At 45.7% G+C, this 27,645-nt stretch overlaps 1 protein-coding gene across 2 annotated transcripts in view; it reads right to left on the reverse strand.

Annotated features, from left to right (window-relative positions):
- The window catches only part of LOC119179822 (uncharacterized), a 164,039-nt gene that overhangs the window by 22,183 nt on the left and 114,211 nt on the right, over positions 1-27,645 (reverse strand). For both annotated transcript variants that reach the window (XM_075868151.1, XM_075868149.1), the window contains exons 11-12: positions 20,442-20,593; positions 20,193-20,216 (exon numbers count right to left, since the gene is read on the reverse strand). In XM_075868151.1, coding sequence (XP_075724266.1) covers positions 20,193-20,216; positions 20,442-20,593 — 176 coding nt within the window. The remainder of the gene's footprint in view (positions 1-20,192; positions 20,217-20,441; positions 20,594-27,645) is intronic.

A 27,645-nucleotide genomic window follows, 5' to 3' on the forward strand; every position in this document is an offset into this window, starting at 1 on the left:
TATCAAGCATTTAGTGCATTACTTTTCAGCAAGCACACTTATTTCAGAACATAAAAACGACACGCTTAAATTGAAACAAGTAGAGGTAGGTAAATTGTCTGATCAAGAAAAGTGGCTCAACACAGGTAAAGTTTGCTTACGGCCTGCTACTCTGCCCCGAAAAAGGGTAATAAAATAGAGAGATGCTAATCAAAAATAATTGTCAGACCTAACATGACCGACACACTTTCTATACGAGGACACTAAAGGTGTCTGATTTGCAGCCAATCTAAATACTGGACAGTTGCTGTGGTACTTCTTGATTCAGTCCGAAAACCTATCTATTCGAAACATCAATATGAACTCATCTATCTATCTATCTATCTATCTATCTATCTATCTATCTATCTATCTAGCTATCTATCTATCTATCTATCTATCTCTCTATAACTCATTACATCGACAAGTTCTCGTTATCACCTCGTCAAGAAGGTGCGGACCAAAATTGGCATGAGAGGGTGAGATGCCTTGATGACTATAACTGTGAGGTCTGGGCATGAATAACCTGAAAGTCCTGTCACGTACGCCAGGAAGTTCTTTTCTTCAGGCATGTGGGGCACGTATCCGTATAACACGAGCCAGGATATGTGGGTATGCGCCTTATGTGAGTGTGAATACTTACGTAGCAACGGTGAGAACAGACACTAATCTAAATGCTAAGGCTCAAAGAAAAAAAACATTGGCTGTGCGGATGCGATTATTGGTGGAAATAATGAAAATATATATCTTAGCAAAAACAGAAGCAAGCACTGTGCGTGGAGGTACATATTGTACTACAGTGCCACGCCAGGACAAGAAACTTTTTTAGAAGAATACCCTGCGGCGGTTCAAGTTGAAAGAACACCCTGTGGCGGTTTAATTGGTATGGCATAGAAAAATTGACTGAAGTCCTGAAAATCAACGCTTATGTTGAAGGGGGCGGCTGCCACATTTTGGACAGGGTTAGTTATCTATTACAACAAAACGACAAGCATTGCACTTGTACTTCTATTATATAGGCATCCTGTCGGGCTAACGTGTGTGGTTCCAGCGCTAATTTCACGTTTATAGCAGTTTAAGAACCATAAGTTTAGTACTTTTATAAATGTCAAACCCTACTAAAGTTTTTCCGACTACCTAGGAATACGCTAGGTGATATTCACACGATCGCCGCGTCAAGTGCTTATTGTTTTAATAATACAATTACTTCTGTGCTGTAACGTGAATGGTGAAGTTACTTCAAACTGCAAGTTACCATGTAAATGGTTAAAAGAGCGGAGGAGTTTTACAGAAATCTGTACAGTAGCCGAGACAACCACGACATTAATACTATAAGAACTAGAAGTAACCCAGATGACACCCCACCAGTAATGATAGAAGAAGTCAGAAAAGCTTTGGAGAGCATGCAAAGAGGCAAAGCTGCTGGTGAGGATCAGGTAACATCTGATCTGCTGAAAGATGGAGGACAGATTGTGTTAGAAAAACTAACCACCCTGTTTACGAGGTGTCTCCTGACAGGAAGAGTACCAGAGTCTTGGAATAACGCTAACATCATCTTAATACATAAGAAAGGAGATGACAAGGACTTGAAGAATTACAGGCCGATCAGCTTGCTCTCAGTAGTATACAAGCTATTTAAAAAGGTAATTGCTAACAGAGTAAAAAAAAACATTAGAATTCAATCAACCAAAGGAACAAGCGGGATTTCAAACAGGCTACTCAACAATTGACCACATTCATACTATCAATCAGGTAATAGAGAAATGCTCAGAGTATAACCAACCACTATACACAGCCTTCATAGATTACGAGAAGGCGTTTGATTCAGTAGAAATATTACCCGTCATGCAGACACTGCGGAATCAGGGCGTAGATGAAGTATATATAAACATTCTGGAAGAAATCTACAGGGGATCAACTGCTACCTTAGCGCTTTATAAAGAAAGCAACAGAATACCAATAAAGAAGGGTGTAAGGCAGGGGGACACAATCTCCACAATGCTATTTACCGCGTGCTTACAGGAGGTTTTCAGAAGCCTAGAATGGGAACAGTTAGAGATAAGAGTTAATCAAGAATACCTGAGTAACCTGCGCTTCGCCGATGACATTGCATTGCTGAGTAACTCAGGGAACGAATTGCAACTCATGATTACGGAGTTACACTGGGAAAGCAGAAAAGTGGGTCTAAAATTAATATGCAGAAAACGCAAGTAATGTACAACAACCTCGGAAAGGAGCAGCGCTTCGAGATAGGTAATAGTGCACTTGAAGTTGTAAAAGGCTATGTCTACTTAGGGCAGATAATAACCGCAGAGCCGAACCACGAGATTGAAGTAACTAGAAAAATAAGAATGGGGTGGAGCACATTCGGCAAGCACTCTCAAATTATGACAGGTAGATTGCCACTATCCCTCAAGAGGAAGGTATATAAGAGCTGTATCTTGCCGGTACTTAGCTACGGAGCAGAAACCTGGAGACTTACAAAGAGGGTTCAGCTTAAATTGAGGACGACGCAGAGAGCAATGAAAATAAAATGGTAGGTGTAACCTTAAGAGACAAGAGACCAGAGTGGATTAGGGGACAAACGGGTGTTAAGGATATTATAGTTGAAATAAAGAAGAGGAAATGGACATGGGCCGGGCATGTAGCGCGTAGCCAGGATAACCGCTGGTCATTAAGGGTAACTAACTGGATTCCCAGAGAAAGGAAGCGGGTTAGGGGGAGACAGAAGGTTAGGTGGGCAGATGAGGTTAAGAAGTTTGCGGGTATAAATTGGCAGCAGCAAGCACAGGACCGGGTTAACTGGCGGAACATGGGAGAGGCCTTTGTCCTGCAGTGGACGTAGTCAGGCTGATGATGATGATGATGATGATGATGTAAATCTTGTCCTACATTAAGCTAATTGCCAACCATATTGCCGTCCCTCTATCCCGCATTATCAATCTAATATTCAAGACAGGTACATTCCCATCACAACTAAAACAGGCCAAAATAATACCAGTGTTCAAAAAAGGCGAGAGAACTTTCATATCTAATTATCGCCCCATAGCTATCCTATCATCTTTTAGTAAAATAATAGAAAAGTGTATTGAGAAACGTATAACTAATTACTTGTCTAAGTTTTCTATTTTAACTCCTAGTTAGTTTGATTTTCGACCTGCTTTCTTGACTAATCTTGCATTGTTAACTTTCACTGATAAGATTAAAAAAGCTATTGATTCTCGTGAATTAGCTGGAGCATTGTTCATTGACCTAACCAAAGCTTTCGACTCACTTAATCACAGCATCCTGGAAACCAAACTCACGGCCATTGGTATTGTTGTACCTGCCCTTACACTCACTAAAAGTTACCTCTGTAATAGACAGCAGGCTGTTTATGTTCGCTCTACTTTATCAGATTTTCTTACTACTTATCAGGGTGTTCCTCAAGGGACCATTCTTGGCCCGCTTTTATTTTTAATTTACATGAATGACCTTCCCCTCTCAGTTACTAACTCTCTGCCTTTTCTTTATGCCGATGACACTACAATACTTGCCGCTGGTACATCAATTGACTTTTTAACGCTAAAATTACAAAAAGATCTAAATAACATCTTAAGCTGGTGTCTCACGAATTCCCTCAGTATTAACCCTAAGAAAACTAAGTTCATGATAATCCACTCAGCTAACAAAGTTCTTCCCTCCCAAATTTCTAATAAACTAAATGGCTCACTCATGAACCCTGACAATGAATGCTCTTTCTTAGGAATCGTTCTCGATGTCACAGAACGAGCGCTAAAAAAGAGCGCGCCGCCAAATCCTTGCGACAACGGGCGGAAGAAACGCCGCGAGGTAAAAAAGAAAAAAAAGAAAGCAAACATCCAAGGCTCCCGGGCGCGCGCCCTCCCCGCAGAAGCGTGGCTTCACAGACGAACCTCCTCACCCCATATCGGCGGCCCAGCAAGGCCGCGACTTTTCTAGAACGAAGGAGGCGGGGTCAGACCGAGTGAATCATCCTCCGGAGAGGGCAGTCGAACCGTCTCGTGCCTCTCCCCAGCCTTCGCTGCGCGTCGCGCCGACGAAATGAGGAGAACGTTCTGGAAGGTGGCGCGGAACGTATTTAATCGAGCAGCCGAGACGAGAGAGCAGGAGAAGACGGAAAGTTAGCGCCGGAGCGCGTAGGAATTCCGCCGTGTAGTCGGCGAAGGTTCTGCCCGTAGTGACAGAACAGGAGGAGACGGAAGTGAGCGCCAGAGTGCGTAGAGATTCCGCCGTGTAGTCGGCGAAGTTTTGGTCCGTAGGGACGGCTCGAGCTACAGGCAAGAGTGGGTGTTTACCGCTGTCGAGCGAAGACCCGTGGCAACAGCTGCGAGTGTGAAGCCGACGTGTTTCCGGCGAAGAAGTTTGAAGCTTGGAGAGTGGCCAATTGAAGTCGGCGAGGTTTCCTGGAAGAGAAACTTCGAGAGCTGCGGAACGACAACAACGCTGGACTTTGAGTGAGTGATTCTCGGAAGAGTATCATTCAGACTTTTGTCCCAAGGACTTTGGACTGGACAGGTTTTCTAACTCTTTAGTCCTTAAGTGTCTTGGTTGTTAAATGCATGCGACTGCATTGTAGTGCGTATTGTTGTCTGTGTCCGTTGTTTCATGTGTGGCTGATTGTATTGTGTAGTACGTTGATTGATTGGTTTGATTGGTGACATATTGGATGCAACTATTGTGGAGTGTGCATTTTGCGTATTGTTTTCGATCTGCCATTATTCAGAATATAATTTGTTTGTTTATCAACTCTCGGCTCTGACTTGTTCTTTGGGCCACAGCCGGCGTCCGCTGGCGCGCCAAAAAGGACCACTTCTAAATTGTCCACGCTTTCGTGGTGCGATTCGGGGGGCCGATAGTTCGGCTCTTGGAATTGGCCCGGCGATCGCCTCCCTATTTAACGGGACCTGTGTGTGACAATTAATCTGGCGTCCGCGACATAGGACCTTTTGGTGCACAGTGTGTCCAAAGTAGGGAGAAAGAGCCTCGAGTTGTTGATAGTGCTATCGGAACGATTTTGTGTGTTGTTCAGTGTTCTCGTTAACGAGTGCAGGGGAGTGTTCCGATAGACTGATTTAGGCAGATACTTTTTGCACGCGGCAAGGTTTTATTTGCGAGTTGCGAGACACAATGGATCTCGAAAAGTTAGTTGCGCTTGGTGAGAAGATGGGTCTTTCCGGCGCCGAACTACGGAAATGGGTAAGCCAGAAGGAGAAAGAGGCAGCTGAGAGAGCCAAGGAAGAAAAAGCAGCTGAGTTGGAACGAGAGAGGTTGGCGGTCGAAAGAGCCAAAGCGGAAAAAGAAGCTGAGTTGGAGAGAGAGAGGTTGGCAGCAGAGAGGGCCAAGGAAGAAAAAGCAGCTGAGTTGGAGAGAGAAAAGCTGGCAGCCGAAAGGGCGATAGAAGAAAGAGAAGCGGAGATGGCTGAAAGGGCACGGCAGCGGCAGCACGAAATGGAACTCGAGCGACTCCGCTTGCAACAGCGAAGTGAAACCCCCGTCCAAGCTAGAGTTGAAAGCAGCGAACGGGAAGACCACGGCTTCCGCTTGAACCCAAGCAAGCTGCTCGTAGCGTTTGATGAAAGGAAGGACGACCTTGACGCGTACCTTCACCGATTTGAGACGATTGCGAGGAGCCAGAATTGGCCGGAACATCAATGGGCAACTGCTTTGAGTACTTGCTTGAGTGGTGAAGCGCTCAGTGTGTACGGTAGGCTGACGCCGACCGATGCAGCCAACTACGCAAAGGTGAAAGCTGCTTTGTTGAAGCGATTTAGATTCACTGTGGAAGGATTCCGGGACAAATTTCGGACAGGAAAGCCAGCTGACGGTGAGACAGCTACGCAGTATGCCGCCCGACTTTGCCACTATTTTGACAGATGGATTGAACTTTCAGGGACAGCGCAGGAGTACGATGAACTTAGAGAGCTCCTAATTAGAGAACAGTTTCTTACTAGTTGCCACCCAATCCTGTCGCTGTATTTGAAAGAGAGGAAGGCTGACTCACTTGAAGACATGCTTGAATTGGCTGATCAATTCTTGGAAGCGCAAGGTGGAACTAATTTGGCCAAGGTAAAGAAGGAGTGTCCCGATGATTCGAAGAAATTGGCTCCCGAAGAAAAGAAGCGTGCACCGGAGAGCATTCCGCGATGTTTTCTGTGCAACCCAGTGGGTCATCGCGCGAAAAACTGTCGAACGATCCTTACGAGCCCTACGGCAGTAAAATGTTTTAGGTGTGGTCAGACTGGGCACAAAGCAGACGCTTGTCGAAACGGAGCGAGTCAAACTCACCAGGTATCCTGTTTGCAAGCGGCACCGAAATCTGATAATAATGCCGTCACTGATGGATTCGTAGAATTGAAAAATGGGGAGAAAATGCCTATTGTTGGTGCTGTAATGTCAAAACAGCCAACCGGTGCTTCGAAGGGAATGCCAACGCTGCCTGGAAAAGTTGCCGACAAAAAGATTACGGTGTTAAGAGATACCGGCAGCTCCACTGTTATCGTGCGGAGAAATTTGGTACGGGAAAATGAGTTGACAGGCAGAACGAAGCCGGTTTGCTTAATTGACCGTACAGTTCGGATGCTTCCCGAAGCAGAAATTGAAGTTGAAACCCCGTACTTCAGCGGGAAAGTTACCGCTCTATGCATGACGACCCCCCTGTATGACCTTGTCATTGGAAACATCGTCGGGGCGCGAGGGCCGAATGATCCAGAATGTTTGGGAGAAGACCCGAAGATAGAGCCCTCGCCAACACAGCGGCCGCGAGATATAAGGGAGGAGCATCCCGTGACGGATCTCACTAGAGCCCAAGGGGAAGCTGCGGCGCAAGAGACAGCGAAGGAAAAGACGATCGTGTCGAATAAGTTCACGGGCCAAGCAACCGGACTTACGTCGGCACGACCTCAACCGACCGACAGTGTAAAGGAGACGGAGTTGGCCAGCCGGGCAAGATGTAGAGGCACGATCAAGCGGGTAAATAAACAGACAGGACCCGTCGAATGTAATGACGCATTAACGGTGTCGGAAGAGACAACGATGGCTGAGACGACGCCTCAGATATCGTCGTTGGAAAGGGCTCGCCGAAAAAGAACGTGGAAGCACAAGAAGAGATCGAGCGAGCACCGCAAAAAGGGGCGCAAGCGCTGTTCGAAGTACTCAAGATAGGTGCTGAGGTGGAATCAGAATGTGTTTGGCAGGGCTGAGTGACATATGTTGTGTTAATGTTCTTGTTATCCTGTGTCTCAAGTGTATGTCGAGCGAGTCAGTGTTCTGTGCGATGATGTGATGTATAGTGTTGTATAATTGTTGTATAGACAGAACCTTGTACGTCTGTATTGTTTGGAATGTGTGATGAAGTGTTGTAATCATGTGCCTGTGGTTATATTTCATGTGCTGTGGAATTGAACTACAATGTAAGATTGTATTGCGTGATATATTGTGAATGTGACGTGTCACGAGCGACGGATTGTGTTACAGTCTGTGAGAGTGTGTGGTGACTTTTCGCGCTCGTTTGTGTGGGTTTGAATATTATGAGATAATATTCTTAAAGTGGGGGGCAGTGTCACAGAACGAGCGCTAAAAAAGAGCGCGCCGCCAAATCCTTGCGACAACGGGCGGAAGAAACGCCGCGAGGTAAAAAAGAAAAAAAAAGAAAGCAAACATCCAAGGCTCCCGGGCGCGCGCCCTCCCCGCAGAAGCGTGGCTTCACAGACGAACCTCCTCAACCCACATCGGCGGCCCAGCAAGGCCGCGACTTTTCTAGAACGAAGGAGGCGGGGTCAGACCGAGTGAATCATCCTCCGGAGAGGGCAGTCGAACCGTCTCGTGCCTCTCCCCACCCTTCGCTGCGCGTCGCGCCTACGAAATGAGGAGAACGTTCTGGAAGGTGGCGCGGAACGTATTTAATCGAGCAGCCGAGACGAGAGAGCAGGAGAAGACGGAAAGTTAGCGCCGGAGCGCGTAGGAATTCCGCCGTGTAGTCGGCGAAGGTTCTGCCCGTAGTGACAGAACAGGAGGAGACGGAAGTGAGCGCCAGAGTGCGTAGAGATTCCGCCGTGTAGTCGGCGAAGTTTTGGTCCGTAGGGACGGCTCGAGCTACAGGCAAGAGTGGGTGTTTACCGCTGTCGAGCGAAGACCCGTGGCAACAGCTGCGAGTGTGAAGCCGACGTGTTTCCGGCGAAGAAGTTTGAAGCTTGGAGAGTGGCCAATTGAAGTCGGCGAGGTTTCCTGGAAGAGAAACTTCGAGAGCTGCGGAACGACAACAACGCTGGACTTTGAGTGAGTGATTCTCGGAAGAGTATCATTCAGACTTTTGTCCCAAGGACTTTGGACTGGACAGGTTTTCTAACTCTTTAGTCCTTAAGTGTCTTGGTTGTTAAATGCATGCGACTGCATTGTAGTGCGTATTGTTGTCTGTGTCCGTTGTTTCATGTGTGGCTGATTGTATTGTGTAGTACGTTGATTGATTGGTTTGATTGGTGACATATTGGATGCAACTATTGTGGAGTGTGCATTTTGCGTATTGTTTTCGATCTGCCATTATTCAGAATATAATTTGTTTGTTTATCAACTCTCGGCTCTGACTTGTTCTTTGGGCCACAGCCGGCGTCCGCTGGCGCGCCAAAAAGGACCACTTCTAAATTGTCCACGCTTTCGTGGTGCGATTCGGGGGGCCGATAGTTCGGCTCTTGGAATTGGCCCGGCGATCGCCTCCCTATTTAACGGGACCTGTGTGTGACAATTAATCTGGCGTCCGCGACATAGGACCTTTTGGTGCACAGTGTGTCCAAAGTAGGGAGAAAGAGCCTCGAGTTGTTGATAGTGCTATCGGAACGATTTTGTGTGTTGTTCAGTGTTCTCGTTAACGAGTGCAGGGGAGTGTTCCGATAGACTGATTTAGGCAGATACTTTTTGCACGCGGCAAGGTTTTATTTGCGAGTTGCGAGACACAATGGATCTCGAAAAGTTAGTTGCGCTTGGTGAGAAGATGGGTCTTTCCGGCGCCGAACTACGGAAATGGGTAAGCCAGAAGGAGAAAGAGGCAGCTGAGAGAGCCAAGGAAGAAAAAGCAGCTGAGTTGGAACGAGAGAGGTTGGCGGTCGAAAGAGCCAAAGCGGAAAAAGAAGCTGAGTTGGAGAGAGAGAGGTTGGCAGCAGAGAGGGCCAAGGAAGAAAAAGCAGCTGAGTTGGAGAGAGAAAAGCTGGCAGCCGAAAGGGCGATAGAAGAAAGAGAAGCGGAGATGGCTGAAAGGGCACGGCAGCGGCAGCACGAAATGGAACTCGAGCGACTCCGCTTGCAACAGCGAAGTGAAACCCCCGTCCAAGCTAGAGTTGAAAGCAGCGAACGGGAAGACCACGGCTTCCGCTTGAACCCAAGCAAGCTGCTCGTAGCGTTTGATGAAAGGAAGGACGACCTTGACGCGTACCTTCACCGATTTGAGACGATTGCGAGGAGCCAGAATTGGCCGGAACATCAATGGGCAACTGCTTTGAGTACTTGCTTGAGTGGTGAAGCGCTCAGTGTGTACGGTAGGCTGACGCCGACCGATGCAGCCAACTACGCAAAGGTGAAAGCTGCTTTGTTGAAGCGATTTAGATTCACTGTGGAAGGATTCCGGGACAAATTTCGGACAGGAAAGCCAGCTGACGGTGAGACAGCTACGCAGTATGCCGCCCGACTTTGCCACTATTTTGACAGATGGATTGAACTTTCAGGGACAGCGCAGGAGTACGATGAACTTAGAGAGCTCCTAATTAGAGAACAGTTTCTTACTAGTTGCCACCCAATCCTGTCGCTGTATTTGAAAGAGAGGAAGGCTGACTCACTTGAAGACATGCTTGAATTGGCTGATCAATTCTTGGAAGCGCAAGGTGGAACTAATTTGGCCAAGGTAAAGAAGGAGTGTCCCGATGATTCGAAGAAATTGGCTCCCGAAGAAAAGAAGCGTGCACCGGAGAGCATTCCGCGATGTTTTCTGTGCAACCCAGTGGGTCATCGCGCGAAAAACTGTCGAACGATCCTTACGAGCCCTACGGCAGTAAAATGTTTTAGGTGTGGTCAGACTGGGCACAAAGCAGACGCTTGTCGAAACGGAGCGAGTCAAACTCACCAGGTATCCTGTTTGCAAGCGGCACCGAAATCTGATAATAATGCCGTCACTGATGGATTCGTAGAATTGAAAAATGGGGAGAAAATGCCTATTGTTGGTGCTGTAATGTCAAAACAGCCAACCGGTGCTTCGAAGGGAATGCCAACGCTGCCTGGAAAAGTTGCCGACAAAAAGATTACGGTGTTAAGAGATACCGGCAGCTCCACTGTTATCGTGCGGAGAAATTTGGTACGGGAAAATGAGTTGACAGGCAGAACGAAGCCGGTTTGCTTAATTGACCGTACAGTTCGGATGCTTCCCGAAGCAGAAATTGAAGTTGAAACCCCGTACTTCAGCGGGAAAGTTACCGCTCTATGCATGACGACCCCCCTGTATGACCTTGTCATTGGAAACATCGTCGGGGCGCGAGGGCCGAATGATCCAGAATGTTTGGGAGAAGACCCGAAGATAGAGCCCTCGCCAACACAGCGGCCGCGAGATATAAGGGAGGAGCATCCCGTGACGGATCTCACTAGAGCCCAAGGGGAAGCTGCGGCGCAAGAGACAGCGAAGGAAAAGACGATCGTGTCGAATAAGTTCACGGGCCAAGCAACCGGACTTACGTCGGCACGACCTCAACCGACCGACAGTGTAAAGGAGACGGAGTTGGCCAGCCGGGCAAGATGTAGAGGCACGATCAAGCGGGTAAATAAACAGACAGGACCCGTCGAATGTAATGACGCATTAACGGTGTCGGAAGAGACAACGATGGCTGAGACGACGCCTCAGATATCGTCGTTGGAAAGGGCTCGCCGAAAAAGAACGTGGAAGCACAAGAAGAGATCGAGCGAGCACCGCAAAAAGGGGCGCAAGCGCTGTTCGAAGTACTCAAGATAGGTGCTGAGGTGGAATCAGAATGTGTTTGGCAGGGCTGAGTGACATATGTTGTGTTAATGTTCTTGTTATCCTGTGTCTCAAGTGTATGTCGAGCGAGTCAGTGTTCTGTGCGATGATGTGATGTATAGTGTTGTATAATTGTTGTATAGACAGAACCTTGTACGTCTGTATTGTTTGGAATGTGTGATGAAGTGTTGTAATCATGTGCCTGTGGATATATTTCATGTGCTGTGGAATTGAACTACAATGTAAGATTGTATTGCGTGATATATTGTGAATGTGACGTGTCACGAGCGACGGATTGTGTTACAGTCTGTGAGAGTGTGTGGTGACTTTTCGCGCTCGTTTGTGTGGGTTTGAATATTATGAGATAATATTCTTAAAGTGGGGGGCAGTGTCACAGAACGAGCGCTAAAAAAGAGCGCGCCGCCAAATCCTTGCGACAACGGGCGGAAGAAACGCCGCGAGGTAAAAAAGAAAAAAAAAAGAAAGCAAACATCCAAGGCTCCCGGGCGCGCGCCCTCCCCGCAGAAGCGTGGCTTCACAGACGAACCTCCTCAACCCACATCGGCGGCCCAGCAAGGCCGCGACTTTTCTAGAACGAAGGAGGCGGGGTCAGACCGAGTGAATCATCCTCCGGAGAGGGCAGTCGAACCGTCTCGTGCCTCTCCCCACCCTTCGCTGCGCGTCGCGCCTACGAAATGAGGAGAACGTTCTGGAAGGTGGCGCGGAACGTATTTAATCGAGCAGCCGAGACGAGAGAGCAGGAGAAGACGGAAAGTTAGCGCCGGAGCGCGTAGGAATTCCGCCGTGTAGTCGGCGAAGGTTCTGCCCGTAGTGACAGAACAGGAGGAGACGGAAGTGAGCGCCAGAGTGCGTAGAGATTCCGCCGTGTAGTCGGCGAAGTTTTGGTCCGTAGGGACGGCTCGAGCTACAGGCAAGAGTGGGTGTTTACCGCTGTCGAGCGAAGACCCGTGGCAACAGCTGCGAGTGTGAAGCCGACGTGTTTCCGGCGAAGAAGTTTGAAGCTTGGAGAGTGGCCAATTGAAGTCGGCGAGGTTTCCTGGAAGAGAAACTTCGAGAGCTGCGGAACGACAACAACGCTGGACTTTGAGTGAGTGATTCTCGGAAGAGTATCATTCAGACTTTTGTCCCAAGGACTTTGGACTGGACAGGTTTTCTAACTCTTAAGTCCTTAAGTGTCTTGGTTGTTAAATGCATGCGACTGCATTGTAGTGCGTATTGTTGTCTGTGTCCGTTGTTTCATGTGTGGCTGATTGTATTGTGTAGTACGTTGATTGATTGGTTTGATTGGTGACATATTGGATGCAACTATTGTGGAGTGTGCATTTTGCGTATTGTTTTCTATCTGCCATTATTGAGAATATAATTTGTTTGTTTATCAACTCTCGGCTCTGACTTGTTCTTTGGGCCACAGCCGGCGTCCGCTGGCGCGCCAAAAAGGACCACTTCTAAATTGTCCACGCTTTCGTGGTGCGATTCGGGGGGCCGATAGTTCGGCTCTTGGAATTAGCCCGGCGATCGCCTCCCTATTTAACGGGACCTGTGTGTGACACTCGACAGCAACCTAAAACACTCTAATCATGTTATTCATTTGCGCAAAAAACTAGCATTTGGTGTCAGGATTCTAATCAGAGCAAGTTACTACTTTAACATTTCAACTCTAATCAAGTTATATTATGCTTTTATTCACAGCCATATTAATTATTGCATCACCATTTGGGGAAATACTCACCTCACCCACTTATCTCCCATTCAGCACATTCCAAACCAAGCCATCAGACTAATGACTTTCAGTTCATATCGTTCTAGTGCATCATCATTATTTCGTAACTTCGAAATACTTTCTACTGTTAGTTTATTTACATATCACCTCATTATCATGCTGTTCAAGTCCTTGCACCATCTTGTCCCATGAAGCGTCTTTTATCCTAATGCTTTGTCTAACTTAAACCGTACTAGATTCGCTTCAAATGGAAATTTTCTACTACCTACTATCCGCACTGATTTTGGTCGCCACACTGTACATTTCTCAGCATTATCATTATAGAATTCATTGCCATCTCACATCAAGCAATGCTCGACTATTGGCACATTTAAAAAACAATTGTATTCGTACTTGATAAACTACTAGATGTTTTTATCTTGTTATATTGTTTATTCCACTCTTCTTTTTACTTGTTTCTTAGTTAGTGTTGGTTTTATCAATTTACTCATCTCTCTGTTTTCACTGCTACTGCTAATTGAATAAATTTTGTAATCCCAGTTTGAACAGGAGGTCCCCCTGCAGCCTTCTCCTTTCGGACCTCCTCCTGTATATATACTTTGTATACTGTTCCTTTTTCTGTACTAATAACTGAAATAAACTGAAATGCATGTGTAGTCGACGGGCCTGGTAAGCCCACAATGTGGACACAACTACCACGATTACATTCATTGCGTAACGCTTGACTAAAATAAAAAATTACAGAAGAGACATCTACTGGCTGACTCTTTGCATGCAACTATGCATGAATTTTTTTATTTTGATAGCTTTATCTTACTAGCTTACTTTTCGTATTTTGAAAGATTAACACACTTAGCTAGATTTTGCCACCAGCGTTGGCGTCAACGTCGTCGTCAGCGTCGCCGTCCCTCACTGTATATGTAATTATATATATGAAAACGCAAGAAAGAAAAAAATTCAGAAAAAATTACAGGATATCCACGGGGTGAATATTTAGGAGTGGGGTGAAGCTGAGTCTGCACGCCACCGCCATTTCGGCCTTCCGTTGTCGTATTACAGCGGCCGCGCATCTTCGCGGTGCGCTTCTGCCTCGTGCGCCCACACGCCGGCGTCCTTTAGAGCGTGAGCTACCGCCGCCTTGAGCGCCCGCCATTAAGGAGCCAAAACGACGCTTTTTTGTACTGTAGAGCAGCCCCTGGTGTACAGTAGCGCCGAAAAACACGTGACAGTCTCTATTTCATTCCATACACGTGACGTCAATCCTTCTTTTATACAAGTAACGCCCTCTAGCATCGGAGAATTTGCATTCTTGAGCGTATAGTACAAGTTCCGCGTATTGCCTGTTCAAGAATTAACGAGGGGCGGTTACCCACAACGGGGACGCACAAATCACGCTATAAGGAGCTTCGCTGCTAAAATTTGGCAGATTCTACGTACCGTGGGAATCAAGGATATGCAATTCACGATTGAGGAAGGTTTATATGTCACTTTGAAATCAGTACAACATTATGAGAAGGACGTAAATTATGGCGTAGATGACTTCAATTATATTATCTTGTTTGGACGTGTCATTTACCTTTGTCGTCTATTCACGTCTCATGATACCAAGTTTGGTATATGTGCAGCTTGCGAAATGGCCACAAGCAGGCTATGAGCGTAGCATGTAGGCATGTTTTGCATGACCCGCCTGCCATGATTATCAAGTTTGGACGTGTCGTTTACCTTCGTCAAATAGTCACGTCCCGTAATACCAAAGTTGCTATATATGGAGCTAGCCAACGGCCGCAAGCATACTGTAAGCATAGCGTATAGCCATGTTATACAGGACACGCATATCATGATTATGGTGTTTGGACGAGTCATGTATCTTCGTTGTCAATTCACATGACGTAATACCAAACTTGGTATATGTGGATCTAGCGAAACGGCCACGAGTGCATCAGGAGTGTGGCATGTAGTTATGTTGTTAGAAGACACGTCTCTCATAATTATAACGTTTGCATCAGTCACACACCTTCGTCAAGCATTCACGTTAAATAACACCAAAATCAGTATATATGAAGCTTGCGAAACGGCCACAAGCGCATCATGAGTGTGGTGTGTAGTTATGCTCTAACATAACACACATTTCATGACTATCATGCTTGCACCAGTCATACATTTTTGTCATACTTTGACATCCCGTAATACCTGATATAATATATGTGAACATAGCGAGACGACAACGATCACACCATAAGCGTGGCGTGTAGTCATGACTCGTGACTTTCATGACATGCCATATTTGCCATGTTAGGGCCTGTTCCGTGTGTTCACCATGCAGTCATGTCATATCATACCAGTTTGGAACATGTCATGTGAACGAAACAACCCCATGACAAGGCCAAGAAATGTAAATTATGAGATTCATGACATACATGCCATATGTTCATGTTATGACTACTCACCTATGCTTTTCTTACAATTATGTTATACCGCGCCAATTTTGGTGTCGATACCATTATTGAAACGGCCAGGATAGCTAACAGTCGTAAGCGGTTAGATAGATAGATAGATAGATAGATAGATAGATAGATAGATAGATAGATAGATAGATAGATAGATAGATAGATAGATAGATAGATAGATAGATAGATAGATAGATAGATAGATAGATAGATAGGTAGGCTACAGTTTCTCTGCTCTAAATTGGTTCTTTATTTGATGGCCTGTCTCTGTGACTTTTTTGAACGCTGCCACTCGTCAACCGCAAAGGCGATATCCTGGCACCTTCTTAAAACGTCCGTTCTGATGATAGGGGCCCATCAGCTTATCAGCGTTTATCCCATTTATAAATCCACCCACTGATAATTGTCCCACCTTATATTATAACGACTTATCTGATTTCATGCATGGAAACACATTTAATAATAATTGAGAAGGTGCATTGCTCGTGCACAAATTTTACAATCTAGCACTTTATTATTACCCCAAATTGTTTTTTAAAGTCATACTGCAATGAACGTGCGTATGACATCGCAATAAAATTTGGTTCATTGATTTGATTGATTTGTGGGGTTTAACGTTTGAAAACAACCATTTGATTATGAAAGAAGCCGTAGTGGAGGGCTTTGGAAATTTCGGCCACCTGGGGTTCTTTAACGTGCACCCAAATCTGAGCACACAGGCCTACAGCATTACGCTTCCATCTAAACTGCAACCACCGCAGCCGGGACTCGATCCCGCGACATGTGTTCAACATTCGGTTTCTCAATGTGAATGTAACCAGGCCTCAATAATTTGTATTCAGTGTCCTAAGAAGCTCATCTTATTCTAAATCTTCTAAAGTGCATACGTTCAGTTTTTATTTGCCGTCAATTCCTGATAATTCGAAACTATATAGCTCAAACAAAACCAGAAAAACATAACTAATCGTTACATTTCATATTTAATTTATAGTAATTGTAGCTATTGAACTCTAAACAATGCAGCCTAATCAACAACCACCCGGTTTCATGAAACTCTAACCCCGACTTGTTTACTCATACAGAAATATAAAACTATGCTTAGTGGGAAGCGCTTACATAGTAGATCTCTCCCCCAATGTGGAAAGGCGAGAACACTGAAGACATGTGTGCTCAGATTTGGGTGCACGTTAAAGAACCTTAGGTTATGGTGGTCAAAAATTCTGAAGCTCTATACTACGGTGTCTTTTATAATGTTATTGTGGTTACGGGGCGTTAAACCCCACACATCAATCGATCAATCAATTCATAAAGCAAAAGCCCTTTTTTTTCACTCTTGGCTGGTCGGTGCTACTTGTAACGACGATGCCTTATTGCTAACAATGTCTCATATTTGATATCGGTCATAACGAAAAATTGGGCTTATAATCATTATGCGCGTCGTCATAAACAAGAACCTCAGGCAATCGAGAATGAGCTCATTTGTTCCGTGAGTTCTATAGCAAGGACTAATACAATTATATGTGATTAGGTTCACATATTCCTTGAGCCGAACTAACTTTTACAATGAAATGAGAGACGTGGAATACAGGTCAAGGCGCAGATTATATTCATGAGAAAACGGCGTGTCACCACCAAGCGAGAAGCCTGGATGACGTCATGGAAAGAATGCTTCGGCATCCGCCATGGTGCGCCTACACCAGATGTCCTTGCATCGTACGCTGTTCCACTGTCAGCGTTCGCTTTTCGCTAGAATCAAGCTACAAGTGAGTAATGAAAACCGCATTGATATTGCTCCTAGTAAAACGACAAGAAATTTCTGTTGAGTACAATTACTAACGGATTCCATGCTCCAACATACACACTTTGATCAGGTTTGTACTCTAGTGCTGCTTAGCTTGGGAATGGGTTCGATTCTTAGCAGTGACAACCGCATTTCGACGTGAGTAAAGAGAAAAAGCATGTTTGTCCTTGGTTTTTAGAGTAGTGGTTTTTTAGGTAATTGTTTTTACACACAGACAGAATATTTGCATTATTCAATTACTTTTTTACGAGTGGTTTCTTTTAGAGAGACGAATAATACGTTTTCTCTTCGGAAAGTTTTATTTGTATTGGAGTCAAGCGCCTGTCTTCCTGCAGATTTTTTTTGCTTGCGTGCCAAACTCTGCGCACTGATGCAAAAACTCATGCAGTACAATGAGGCTCTCAAAGTATCTCCAAAGGGCTTGCTCCAGAATACCACCACAGCTGTCCTACTTCTTTTCTTATGCACTAGCTCACTTCTCATGTAGTTTCATTTCATGCATTTCACGCAGTAATTTCGGGGCTTCATTCCATTAAAAATCAAGTTTACGTCAATTTAGCAAACTTCATGCAGCATCGTAACAACAATTCTGGTATAGTACTTAGTTCCGGGCTCGACAGATCACTCGTAAATTATTATTTGCGAAGCATTTCCTACGCAACTTTTGAGCATATATAAATATATCTATCTATATAGCCGGTTACGTTTCAGAGCTCTCGTGGTCACCCCTTTAACTTGGCGTGAACCAAAATTAGCATGGGAGGATAAAATGGTTTGAAATTTATGACGCGCTGGTCAAGACATGAATAATGTCCCATTACCGTCGCGTACGTCGTCAAACACCTCCCGCCAGACAGTGGCACATACCGACGGGTGGAAATGTGCCTCTGGTATGCGGGAATGTGCCACGTGTGATTGGCCATAATAATCTACCCAGGAACGACGAGAACGCACATGGGCAATTTTAACATGTGGGCGTTAAGAAATATCTGACAGCGGTAGTGTCGGCCCGACCAATGCAAAGAATAAATGTCAGGGTCCCAGCTGGAATCAAACCCAAGCATTCTGCAGTGAGCAACCAGGTCTCGGAACTACTTTTCAAATAGTCGCTAATCTTCGTGAAACGTCAATAGTGGTTGCTGTGCTGCCTACCCAATTTTATAATGATTACTTATGTACTCCGTTGATACAGCCGTCACGTCGGGTTAACGTTAATTGTGGTCAATTGTCATGCACTAAAGTTAATTTATGTAGCAGTGCCCAGGGCCAGCATCCTCGCGAGCATGAGTGCTTCATATCAGCTTCTGAAGGTGCTAATACGCATGTTCTAGTTGGCATCGTTGCACAAGTGCTAACAACTGGTTATACAAGTGTTATAACTGTTGTTCAAGCACAAGAATAAACAGAAAGGAAGAGATGACAAGCACTCCTTTCTGTTTCTTCGTGTGCTTGAACGACAGTTATGCCATGCATATCCAACTAGCCCAACTTTCCATTGTGTGGTTATATAAACATTGGCAACTCTTCAACATATGTCTTTGCGTGCAACATTTGTACTTTTATTTAGCGTCACTTCTTGAGGTGTCGCTTAATAAAAAAATTGCAACATGGTCACCTTCCCTCTGGATGTCACGCACTAAGTTGATTTCTAAGGTACGTGGGATCTGGCGACTTTTTTTTTCATCATTTTATTACCCAAGCTTCATCAACTCGCCTGTGAATATGGCACTCATCATACGCTGACTTGTTCAGGGGAAGAAAGTTTAAATATTACGTGAGCTACGTCTCTCAGAGAGCCATAAAAAAAGTTCACAACCGTTATTTCGAATTTCAATCATTTGCTTTGAAAACCGCATATGGCCGAAATTTTCGTAGCCTGCCTCGACGGCGTCTCTCATAATCATATGGTGGTTTTGGGACGTTAAGCCCCCCATATCAGTCATCAATCAACGAATGCTATCAAGACTGCTTCCACTTGAATTAAACGTTACTGCTTGTGACGAAGCGTTTGATCGAACAAGTATTTTATGAAGGCGGAACATGTGGCCTCATAATACCAGCTAGGTGACTAGATGTTTAGCAGAGATATTTACGTGATTCAAGTGCACTAATATCTCCGCACTTCCGTGAACATTTTTTGTGTGACCATATTATTTTATTCAACATTGACTTTAAACTATATCATGGTATAATCGTTTAACTTCTGTTTTAACAAAACGCGGCATTTTATCAAATCACCTGAACAATCTGCATAAAAACTAGGTTATTTTTATCGAATAAAAAGATATTCAAAATATAGTTTCTATTTTTGGGAACACGTATTCAAACCGTTAAGTCTGCGCCAAGTTGTAATGAAGATAGGACCATCAGAGTAAAGTCTTTTGGCACCAATTTCTTGGAGTGACAGGTACAAACAACGAATGCCTTGCTGAAGCTTATAGACTACAGTACTTATCGTGAATATCTCATTTGGATTGGAGATTGTCCATTTCACTGTCGCAGTTTTCCACAGCTCCCCTAAGTTTAGCTGGCAGCGTAAACAGCCACCGTCTGCATTGGTAGATTTTTATCGCAACAGTGAGCAATCATCACCACCATATTGCGTAAGAGCGGGCACAAGGCTGGCGCAAAACAAGGTGGTACTCGCCCGCGGAGCAAGAGCCCTTGTTGTGACGTTATTTCACCCCCACTGTAATGCTGCAGGTGTTCCTTCTCGAGCCTAATACCAGGCGTCTATAGGCTACAAAGCAACTCGGCCATGAAATAAATAGACATCGTTTTTACTTTAATTTACATTATACTTTGATCTCATGTCTTTCTTTCCAAAACAACAATATATTTATCAAAGACGCCATAGGGGAGAACAATGGAGGTTTCGAACATCTGGTGTTATGTGACAGGCATTGAAATTGCCCGGCGAAAGTGTTTCTTGAAATCTGTCTCCATTAAAATGGGACCCCATCAGCCTAGGTCAAACCCGTGATATTCCCGTAAGCGACCGAAAATTATAACCAATTATTCACTGTGGTTGACTGTTGCGCTTGGTGGTAATCTGTGTGCGAAAAACACACATTGCACTACATGATTCTTCTCAAAGATTTACGGCCTTCTAATCTAAACCTTTATTAAATACGGCGAATCTATTTCATGCAGGTAAATAAAATTATATATACGTACATTTTCGTTGTTCTCACAGAAGTCCTGCAACAAAAATATGTTTACTGTAGAACCTTTCAGACCTGTAAGGCAGTAGGCTCGTTAACGCAGCAGTACAAATATTTACGCTTGTTATTGTTATTACAATGCTCCTAGAAAATTATATATGTACTAATACTACCACAACTTTTTGAACTGATTTATTCATTAGTTCTTAGATCTGGTTTAATTTCGTACTATTAACCGCAAGCATAACAAAATAGTACGTACAACACATTGGATTGCAAGTAACAGAACAAAGTGCGCTCGCATCCTTTATCGGACGTAGCCATGAATTTCGATTCCACGCAGTCGCAGTCCGTATTCAACCAGCCCCTCAGCCACATCATTTGGAGGTGAATAGGGTCATAGATTTGCAGGAACTGCATAAAACAAGAAGAAAATTGCTTACAAACGATCATGGTAACTCGGTTCATCAGCGCTGTGAGGCAAAAAAAATCTTAAAAACCAATAATCCCACCGTTATGTAAGACTTAAGAGTCAGGCTGCGGCTATATATTGCCCATGCCAGTAAACATGTGAATAATTCTGAGTGATCTTCTTATATTTAAGAGTCGATTATCAGCCGTGTATCAACACTCCTCTTAATGCGTCTTGAACCTCGTGTGGTTTTGTATAGGTCCCAGAATTGTAAGCGATTCTAGCTTTTTGTACCTCGCGCGGAGTTGCGCTGCCTAAAAGATCAGCGCCGCTTTGAGCACGCAATTATACCAACTCATGAGATTATGGAGAAGTGCTAACGCCCCAAATTTTAAAAAACGGGCCGTTGTCATCACCATGTTCCAAGTAATAGAGTTTCGATCGTAGAGATGGTGTCATACGTTGAAGCCCTCAAGCGGTGATCCCTCATTATGTGACAATATTTTTTTCATGGGACTCTCGGCGTTAACCTCCATTGAAGCCGATTATCATGTTAAAGTTTGATGAGGCACCCGAGGCCTTCACCTTACAACTATAAGCACAGAAAAAAAATCTATTGCCTTTGTACTCATCTGTTGGGTTGATTATTCGAGGTCAGATGAGAAGAAACACGTTAATTGAATGTGGTGCACCGTCTGCCGCATCTATAATTGTTTTGTGTCTTCAGAAAAACTCAATCAATTAACTCGAATAAAGTATGTTGGCACTTTCGTTGATCTGTTTTTTTAGTCAGTATAGGTTCTGCGAGCAAATGTAATCAGAGTCCTTACTGAATAACAATTATCGATTTTAATTTTTATCAAGACCTTTAATTATTATTCTGAAAACAAAACGAATGCACTCAATTTGCTACGCTCGGAATAAGAAACAACGCCTCGGGCACGCTTTTCAAGGCCTGAAGTAGATGTAGATGCTAAGCTTGTAGCTCACACCAACCCTGAGAATCGGCCAGAAATCGGTTAGCTTCACAAAAAAAGGAATAAATTCAATTATATACTAGCATACAGAATAATAACAAAAATATTGGTTTGTTGTAAATTATTCTGGAAAAAATTTGGATGAATTACTTCCTCCTGAAGGAGCAACAAATGTTTGATATCAAAAAAATTTTTTCTGTAGCCTACAGCTATGAACATTCTGGTAATGAGCTTACAGACTAAATCTTTTCGACTGTACAATAAAATATAGCACAGCCTCGCACACTTTACCGTTGCTGTGCTCTAAGGTATGTATGTGCACCTATGGGTAGTAAATTTGATATTGTCATAGCTAATTGAAGGATTCGGGACGTTATTTCTAGTGATACCTTTCCTAATGTTGAAAACTTTCTACAAGAGATCAAAATATGTTCCACAGTTTCCTTTTCTCCTCAAAAAGAACAAAGTGAGAAGGAAGTCAAGCCTGCTCTAAACAGATAACAAAGGAATGGAGGAACACGATAGTGTACTCAAGTGATTAAAAGTTTCAGGCATAGGTAATGGCATGAGGAAGTTTTCTAGGGAGACATTAATCGTTGAAATCCAGGGAATCTCTTAAAGATGGTGTGGAGAATGCTCGCATCAACATTTGCCTCCGAAATCCAGATGCTACTATAAAAGGGGCTGCAGGCCTCAAGAAGAGAGAGACAGAAAGATAGGTTTATTTACAGAAAGGCAGAGATGTCGGCCTGAGCGATAGCTTGCTCACAGCCTGCTACTCCACACTGGCGCCGGGGAAAGGGAGAATAAAGACTAACGGATGATAATGGTGCGATAGAGAGGTGAGTATATAGCCCTGAAGAAAGTGCGTAGTTTGGTAGCATTCATACTTTCTCTTCAGTGCTCTTTAGTATCTTTCGTTCACTATTTTTTGCATTTTCGTGTTTTATTTGCGAAGCATTTCTTAGCAAACTTCGGCGAATATCTATCTATCTATCTATCTATCTATCTATCTATCTATCTATCTATCTATCTATCTATCTATCTATCCATCTATCTAGCCGCCTACGACTTTTAGTTCTCCTGACCGTTTGAGTAATGGCATCGATACCAATCTTCGTAGGGCTTAACATGGCTTTAGGGCAAGCGTATTTGACTAGTCATAACATGAAAATCATTATATGTATGTCGTAAATGTCATGATTTACATTTAATTATCATGCTGATTTTTCGGTGGTCTCGTTCACATGACATGTGGCAAAACTGGTATGGTATGACATGATTGCATGGTGAACACAAACGACAGACCTTAACATGAAAATTATGACATGCGTGTCATGTACAACATCAATACAGCCACGCTCATGATGCGATCACGGCAATTTCGCTAGCGCCACATAAACAAAATTTGGTATTATCTTACGTGAATAGAAGACAAAGGTATGTGACTGGTGCAAAGACGATAATCATGAGATGCGTGTCATGTTACAACATGATTACATTCCACGCTCATGACGCGCTGGCGGTCGTTTCGCTAGCTTCACCTATACATAATTTGGTTTTATAGGACGCGAATGAATGACGAAAATATAAGACTAGTGTAAACATGATAAAAACGAGGTGCGTGTCATGTAACAACATGACTATATGCTACGCTCATTATGCGCTCGTGGTCATTTCGCTAGATTCACATGCACCGAATTCAGTATTACCTGGCGTGAACGGATGACGTACGTCAATGACACATCCAAACATGATTATCACGACATGCGTGTCATGTAACAACATGGCTACGTGCCGAACTCATCACGAGCTTGCGGCCATTTTGCTTGGTTCACAGAATTTCGTATTACATGACATCATTGGATGACGAAGGTATGTGACAGGTGAAAACATGATAATCATGAGATCCGTTTCGTGTGACAACATAACTGCATGATGATTGATTGATATGTGGGGTTTAACGTACCAAAACCACCATATGATTATGAGAGACGCCGTAGTGGAGGGCTCCGAAAATTCCGACCACCTGGGGTTCTTTAAAGTGCACACAAATCTGAGCACACGGGCCTACAACATTTCCGCCTCCATCGGAAATGCAGCCGCCGCAGCCGGGATTCGAACCCGCGACCTGCGAGTCAGCAGCCGAGTATCTTAGCCACTAGACCACCGCGGCGGGGCACATAACTGCATGCCACAGTCAAGGTGCCAATACATTTTGACGTGACGCGGTGCGCGTGCTTACTGGCGTTCATTTCGTCGCGTTACGCCGGCGTTGCCACGCCAAGCGCGTGTCCTGCCGGTGGGAACATTTATTAACCATTAAATGGTTACAGAGAGGTGATTCGGTTGGGGCCTTATTGGCCTCCTACCCTCACAGTACTAGGTGGAACCCCTATTCCGGGGCTCCATTGGCAAGCAACGCCGCCCGCGCCCGTTGAACCAGGGCCTCTTGGGCCTTCAGGTCTTAACAGCCGAGCAGGGCCGCCTCCCAGTCCTCTCTGGTGGGATTGGGGTTGGGGGGGATAGATGGATTAGACTGGCACGCCCAGACGATGTGAAAAGTGTCAGCCACCTCACCACAGAACTGGCACGTGCCATCAAAGGATGAATTGAAATGTTTTATTACCGCCGGGCACAGTACAGTAATGGTAAACAGTTTTAAAAGGAGGCGCTCGTCAGCGTGATGCAGTCCCTTACAAGGGTCTGGATAGCTCCGGTTTTCCTCCTTGTAGTAATGGGTAATATCTTTGAATGAAAGGGCCGAATTGTCTGATTGCGAGTAGGCTTCCAAAGACAGGGAGATAGCCCGGGAAGAGAGTGCGCGGGCGGCCTGATCGGCCTGTTCGTTACCCCTGAGTCCTTGGTGACTAGGTGCCCACACCAGATTTCGCGGAGTTGGATTAACGTATCGGCAGCTAGGTTCCAGTATGCGCTGAGCAAGCCGTGAAGCCCACCCTAGCTGATAGTTCCGACAGGCCCCTCGTGAGTCGGTGATGATATGTTTAGAAGAGGGATAGGTGAGAGCCAGAGCGATGGCAATCTCCTCTGCATGTGTTGCGCTGTAGGCTTTGAAAGTGAGCCCATTTACGGTGTTTGCGTTGTGTATGACTGCGGCCGTATAACAACCCCCATGGTGCGGGCCGGCAACGTCCACGTAGCACACGTGTTCCTCTTGACCAAAGTGTCGCTGCAACGCTTCCGCGCGCGCCTGGCGGTGACCACTGTGGTTTTCTTGACATGTTGCGGGGAAGGGGTCGGACCCGGAGGGCGCGTCTCCAAGGTTCTGGCACTCTCACCCTTTCCTCATTATAGTAATCGTGTTTTATGTGTATTTGGTCCGAGAGGCGGTGACCGGAATGGGTCTGTGCAAGGCGCGTGTATTGGTTAACGAGGTGGGCTTCTCAAAGTTCCCGGTAGGTATTCAACACGCCTAGGGCCAGAAGTCTCTGGTTGGACGTGGTGATAGGGAGGTCGAGAGCCCGCTTGATAACTTTACGGTGGATGACCTCGATTTGATCATCCTCGTGTTTGCGTAGGTGCAAGTAGGGAGTCGAGTAAAGTATTCTACTCGTTACGAAAGCATGAACAAGCTGCATTGCCTCCCTGCTTCGTAATCCGCCCCGCTTGTTGGAGACCCGGCGGACCATACGGCCCACCTGGTCTCCCACCGTGCGAAGTTTGGCTATTGTGGTGTCGGCCTTGCGTTGGTGGTGTATGAAGAGGCCAATGACGCGGATCTCCTTGGCCTCACGGATCGGTCCCGAGGCAAGACTGATATGGAGCTGAGTTGTGTCCTGAGGGGAGGGACGTACGTGCACAAATTCTGACTTAGCCGGGGCACACTGGAGTCCGCAGTAGGTTGCGTAGTCGTCGACTACAGTCGCTGCTGCTTGCAGGCATGACTCCATGTGACCCAGGTTACCTTGCGTGGCCCAGATCATGATATCATCCGCGTAAAGAGCGTGATGTATCCCTGGTAGAGAAGCCAATTTGGAGGGAAGATGAAGCATAGCTATATTAAATAGGAGGGGAGAGAGAACCGCGCCTTGAGGAGTTCCCCTCGAGCCGATGACGTAAGGCCCATGTTCCTCATCTTGTATTCGTATGTAGGCTTGGCGGTCTGTAAGCAACTGTCTAACATAATTGAATGTTTTATAACCACAGTTGGTCTGACTGAGGTGGTCAAGGATTACCTCATGCTTCACGTTGTCGAATGCCCCTTTAAGATCCAAGGCCAGGACTACCTTGTCATTGTGGGGGCATTCAACAGGATCTAATATGTCATGGTGGAGCTGTAGAAGTATATCCTGGGCTGGCTTCTGAGGGCGGAATCCAAACATGGTGTCCGCAAAAGTGTGCTGTGTTTCTAGAAACTCGGAGAGTCTGTCGCGCACCATCGTTTCCATCAGCTTGCCGGCACAAGACGTGAGGGAGATGGGGCGAAGGTTCTCCACGTCAATAGGTTTACCTGTCTTCGGGATGAAGGCCACGAGAGCTGATTTCCATTCAAGAGAGAGAGGAGTTTGTCCGTCCCAAATGCTTTTGATGTATTTGAGGAGCGTGGCGTAGGCTGCGTCGGGAAGATTGGCCAACAGTTTGACCGTAACCAGGTCACGCCCTGGTGCAGTGTCACGCTTCATCTTGCTTAAGGCCGCCTGGATGTCGTGGAGCTGGAACGGGGAGTCCAAATGCGTGTTCTTTTTGACTGCATAAGAGTACGCGGCCGTCCAGGGGTCCTTGGTGGTGCACATGTATCGGTCCCTGAGCGTGTTTGCCAGCTGTGTTGTCGTTCCTGTAAAGTTGTGCATGACCCTATGTAAGTGACGTTGAGTTTCCGTGCGTGTTTGTGTTGGAGCGATGAGAGCGCGAAACAGGCGCCACGTGTTGCGACCAGTCATCTGGCGTGCAGCCGTGTTGCACCTGTCCACCCAGTTAGTGTCGGCTAGCTGAGCAGCATACTCCGCAGCTTGCTCCGTGAGTGCTAGGATGCGTTTCTTGAGGCGTATGTTTTGGTTCCGTTTTTTCCATTGTTTGATGAGGCTGCGGCGGGCCTGCCAAAGATGAAGGAGGTGGTTGTCTACGTCCGTTTGAGTTTCCGTGAGCTGTATCAGCCGTTCGTGTTGTTTCAGTGTAGACGTCAGTGATTTAGACCAGGTGTCGTATCCCGACTGGAGAGGGTCTACAATAGGTAGAGTGGTGTGGAAAGTTGTCCAGTCTGGGATATGAGCTTGTGTAAGTGGGCCTTTTAAGGGACGCATGTACACGGTTGTGTTTAATACACAATGATCCCTACCGAGAGTGTCCTGTGTGTTCAGCCAGTCGGCATGGCGTATGTTGCGTGTAATTGTGAGGTCCGGCAAGTATCTCGTTGAACAGAGTTGCCTACACGTGTTAGGCTGGCGGGATCAATGTGGAGGGTGAGTCCAAGTGTAGAAAGAAGTTCCGCAAGCTTCCTTCCACGCGTGTCCTCTCGTGGGTAACCCCATAACCTGCTTGGGGCATTGAAGTCGCCGACGATCAGGAGGGGGTCCCTTCCTGCCACCTGCATAGCTTGTGTGAAAGTTGCGCTGAACGTGACGTTCTTAAGCTTTGGGGGACAGTAAATGTTTAAAATATGAACAGGTGGGTCAGATCGACTTATATGCAGCACCGACACCATCGTGTATGCGAAAGGCGGTGTTGTGGGGAGTGTGACTTCCTGGGCGGTATATTGCTTGTGAACAGGTATACATGTCTCCGGGTTGTGTTGAAATGTAGTGTAATTTGTGAGTTTGACGTCCGTGCCGGGTTCCTGAAGTGCAACCACGGCAACGAGGAACTCAAAGGTCTCAAGATAGAGGCCGAAATGAGCCCGCTTCTTGTGGTTCTTGAGACCTCTGCAGTTCCACTGTGTTAGTAACAACGGCTGAGTTGCTCGTGTCCTGCCGTATACTCGCAGGCACGCACCGCACTGCGTTGCTTTGACGCATGCACATTTCAGCGCGTCCGGCGTCCCTCCGTCACTAAAACGCAGACGCAGTGCTGTCTGCGTAACGCATCGGCGCGAATTGAAGCAAGTCGCATTTCGCGCCGCT

Source organism: Rhipicephalus microplus, chromosome 7 (genome assembly GCF_043290135.1).
Source record: "Rhipicephalus microplus isolate Deutch F79 chromosome 7, USDA_Rmic, whole genome shotgun sequence".
Lineage (NCBI taxonomy): Eukaryota > Metazoa > Arthropoda > Arachnida > Ixodida > Ixodidae > Rhipicephalus > Rhipicephalus microplus.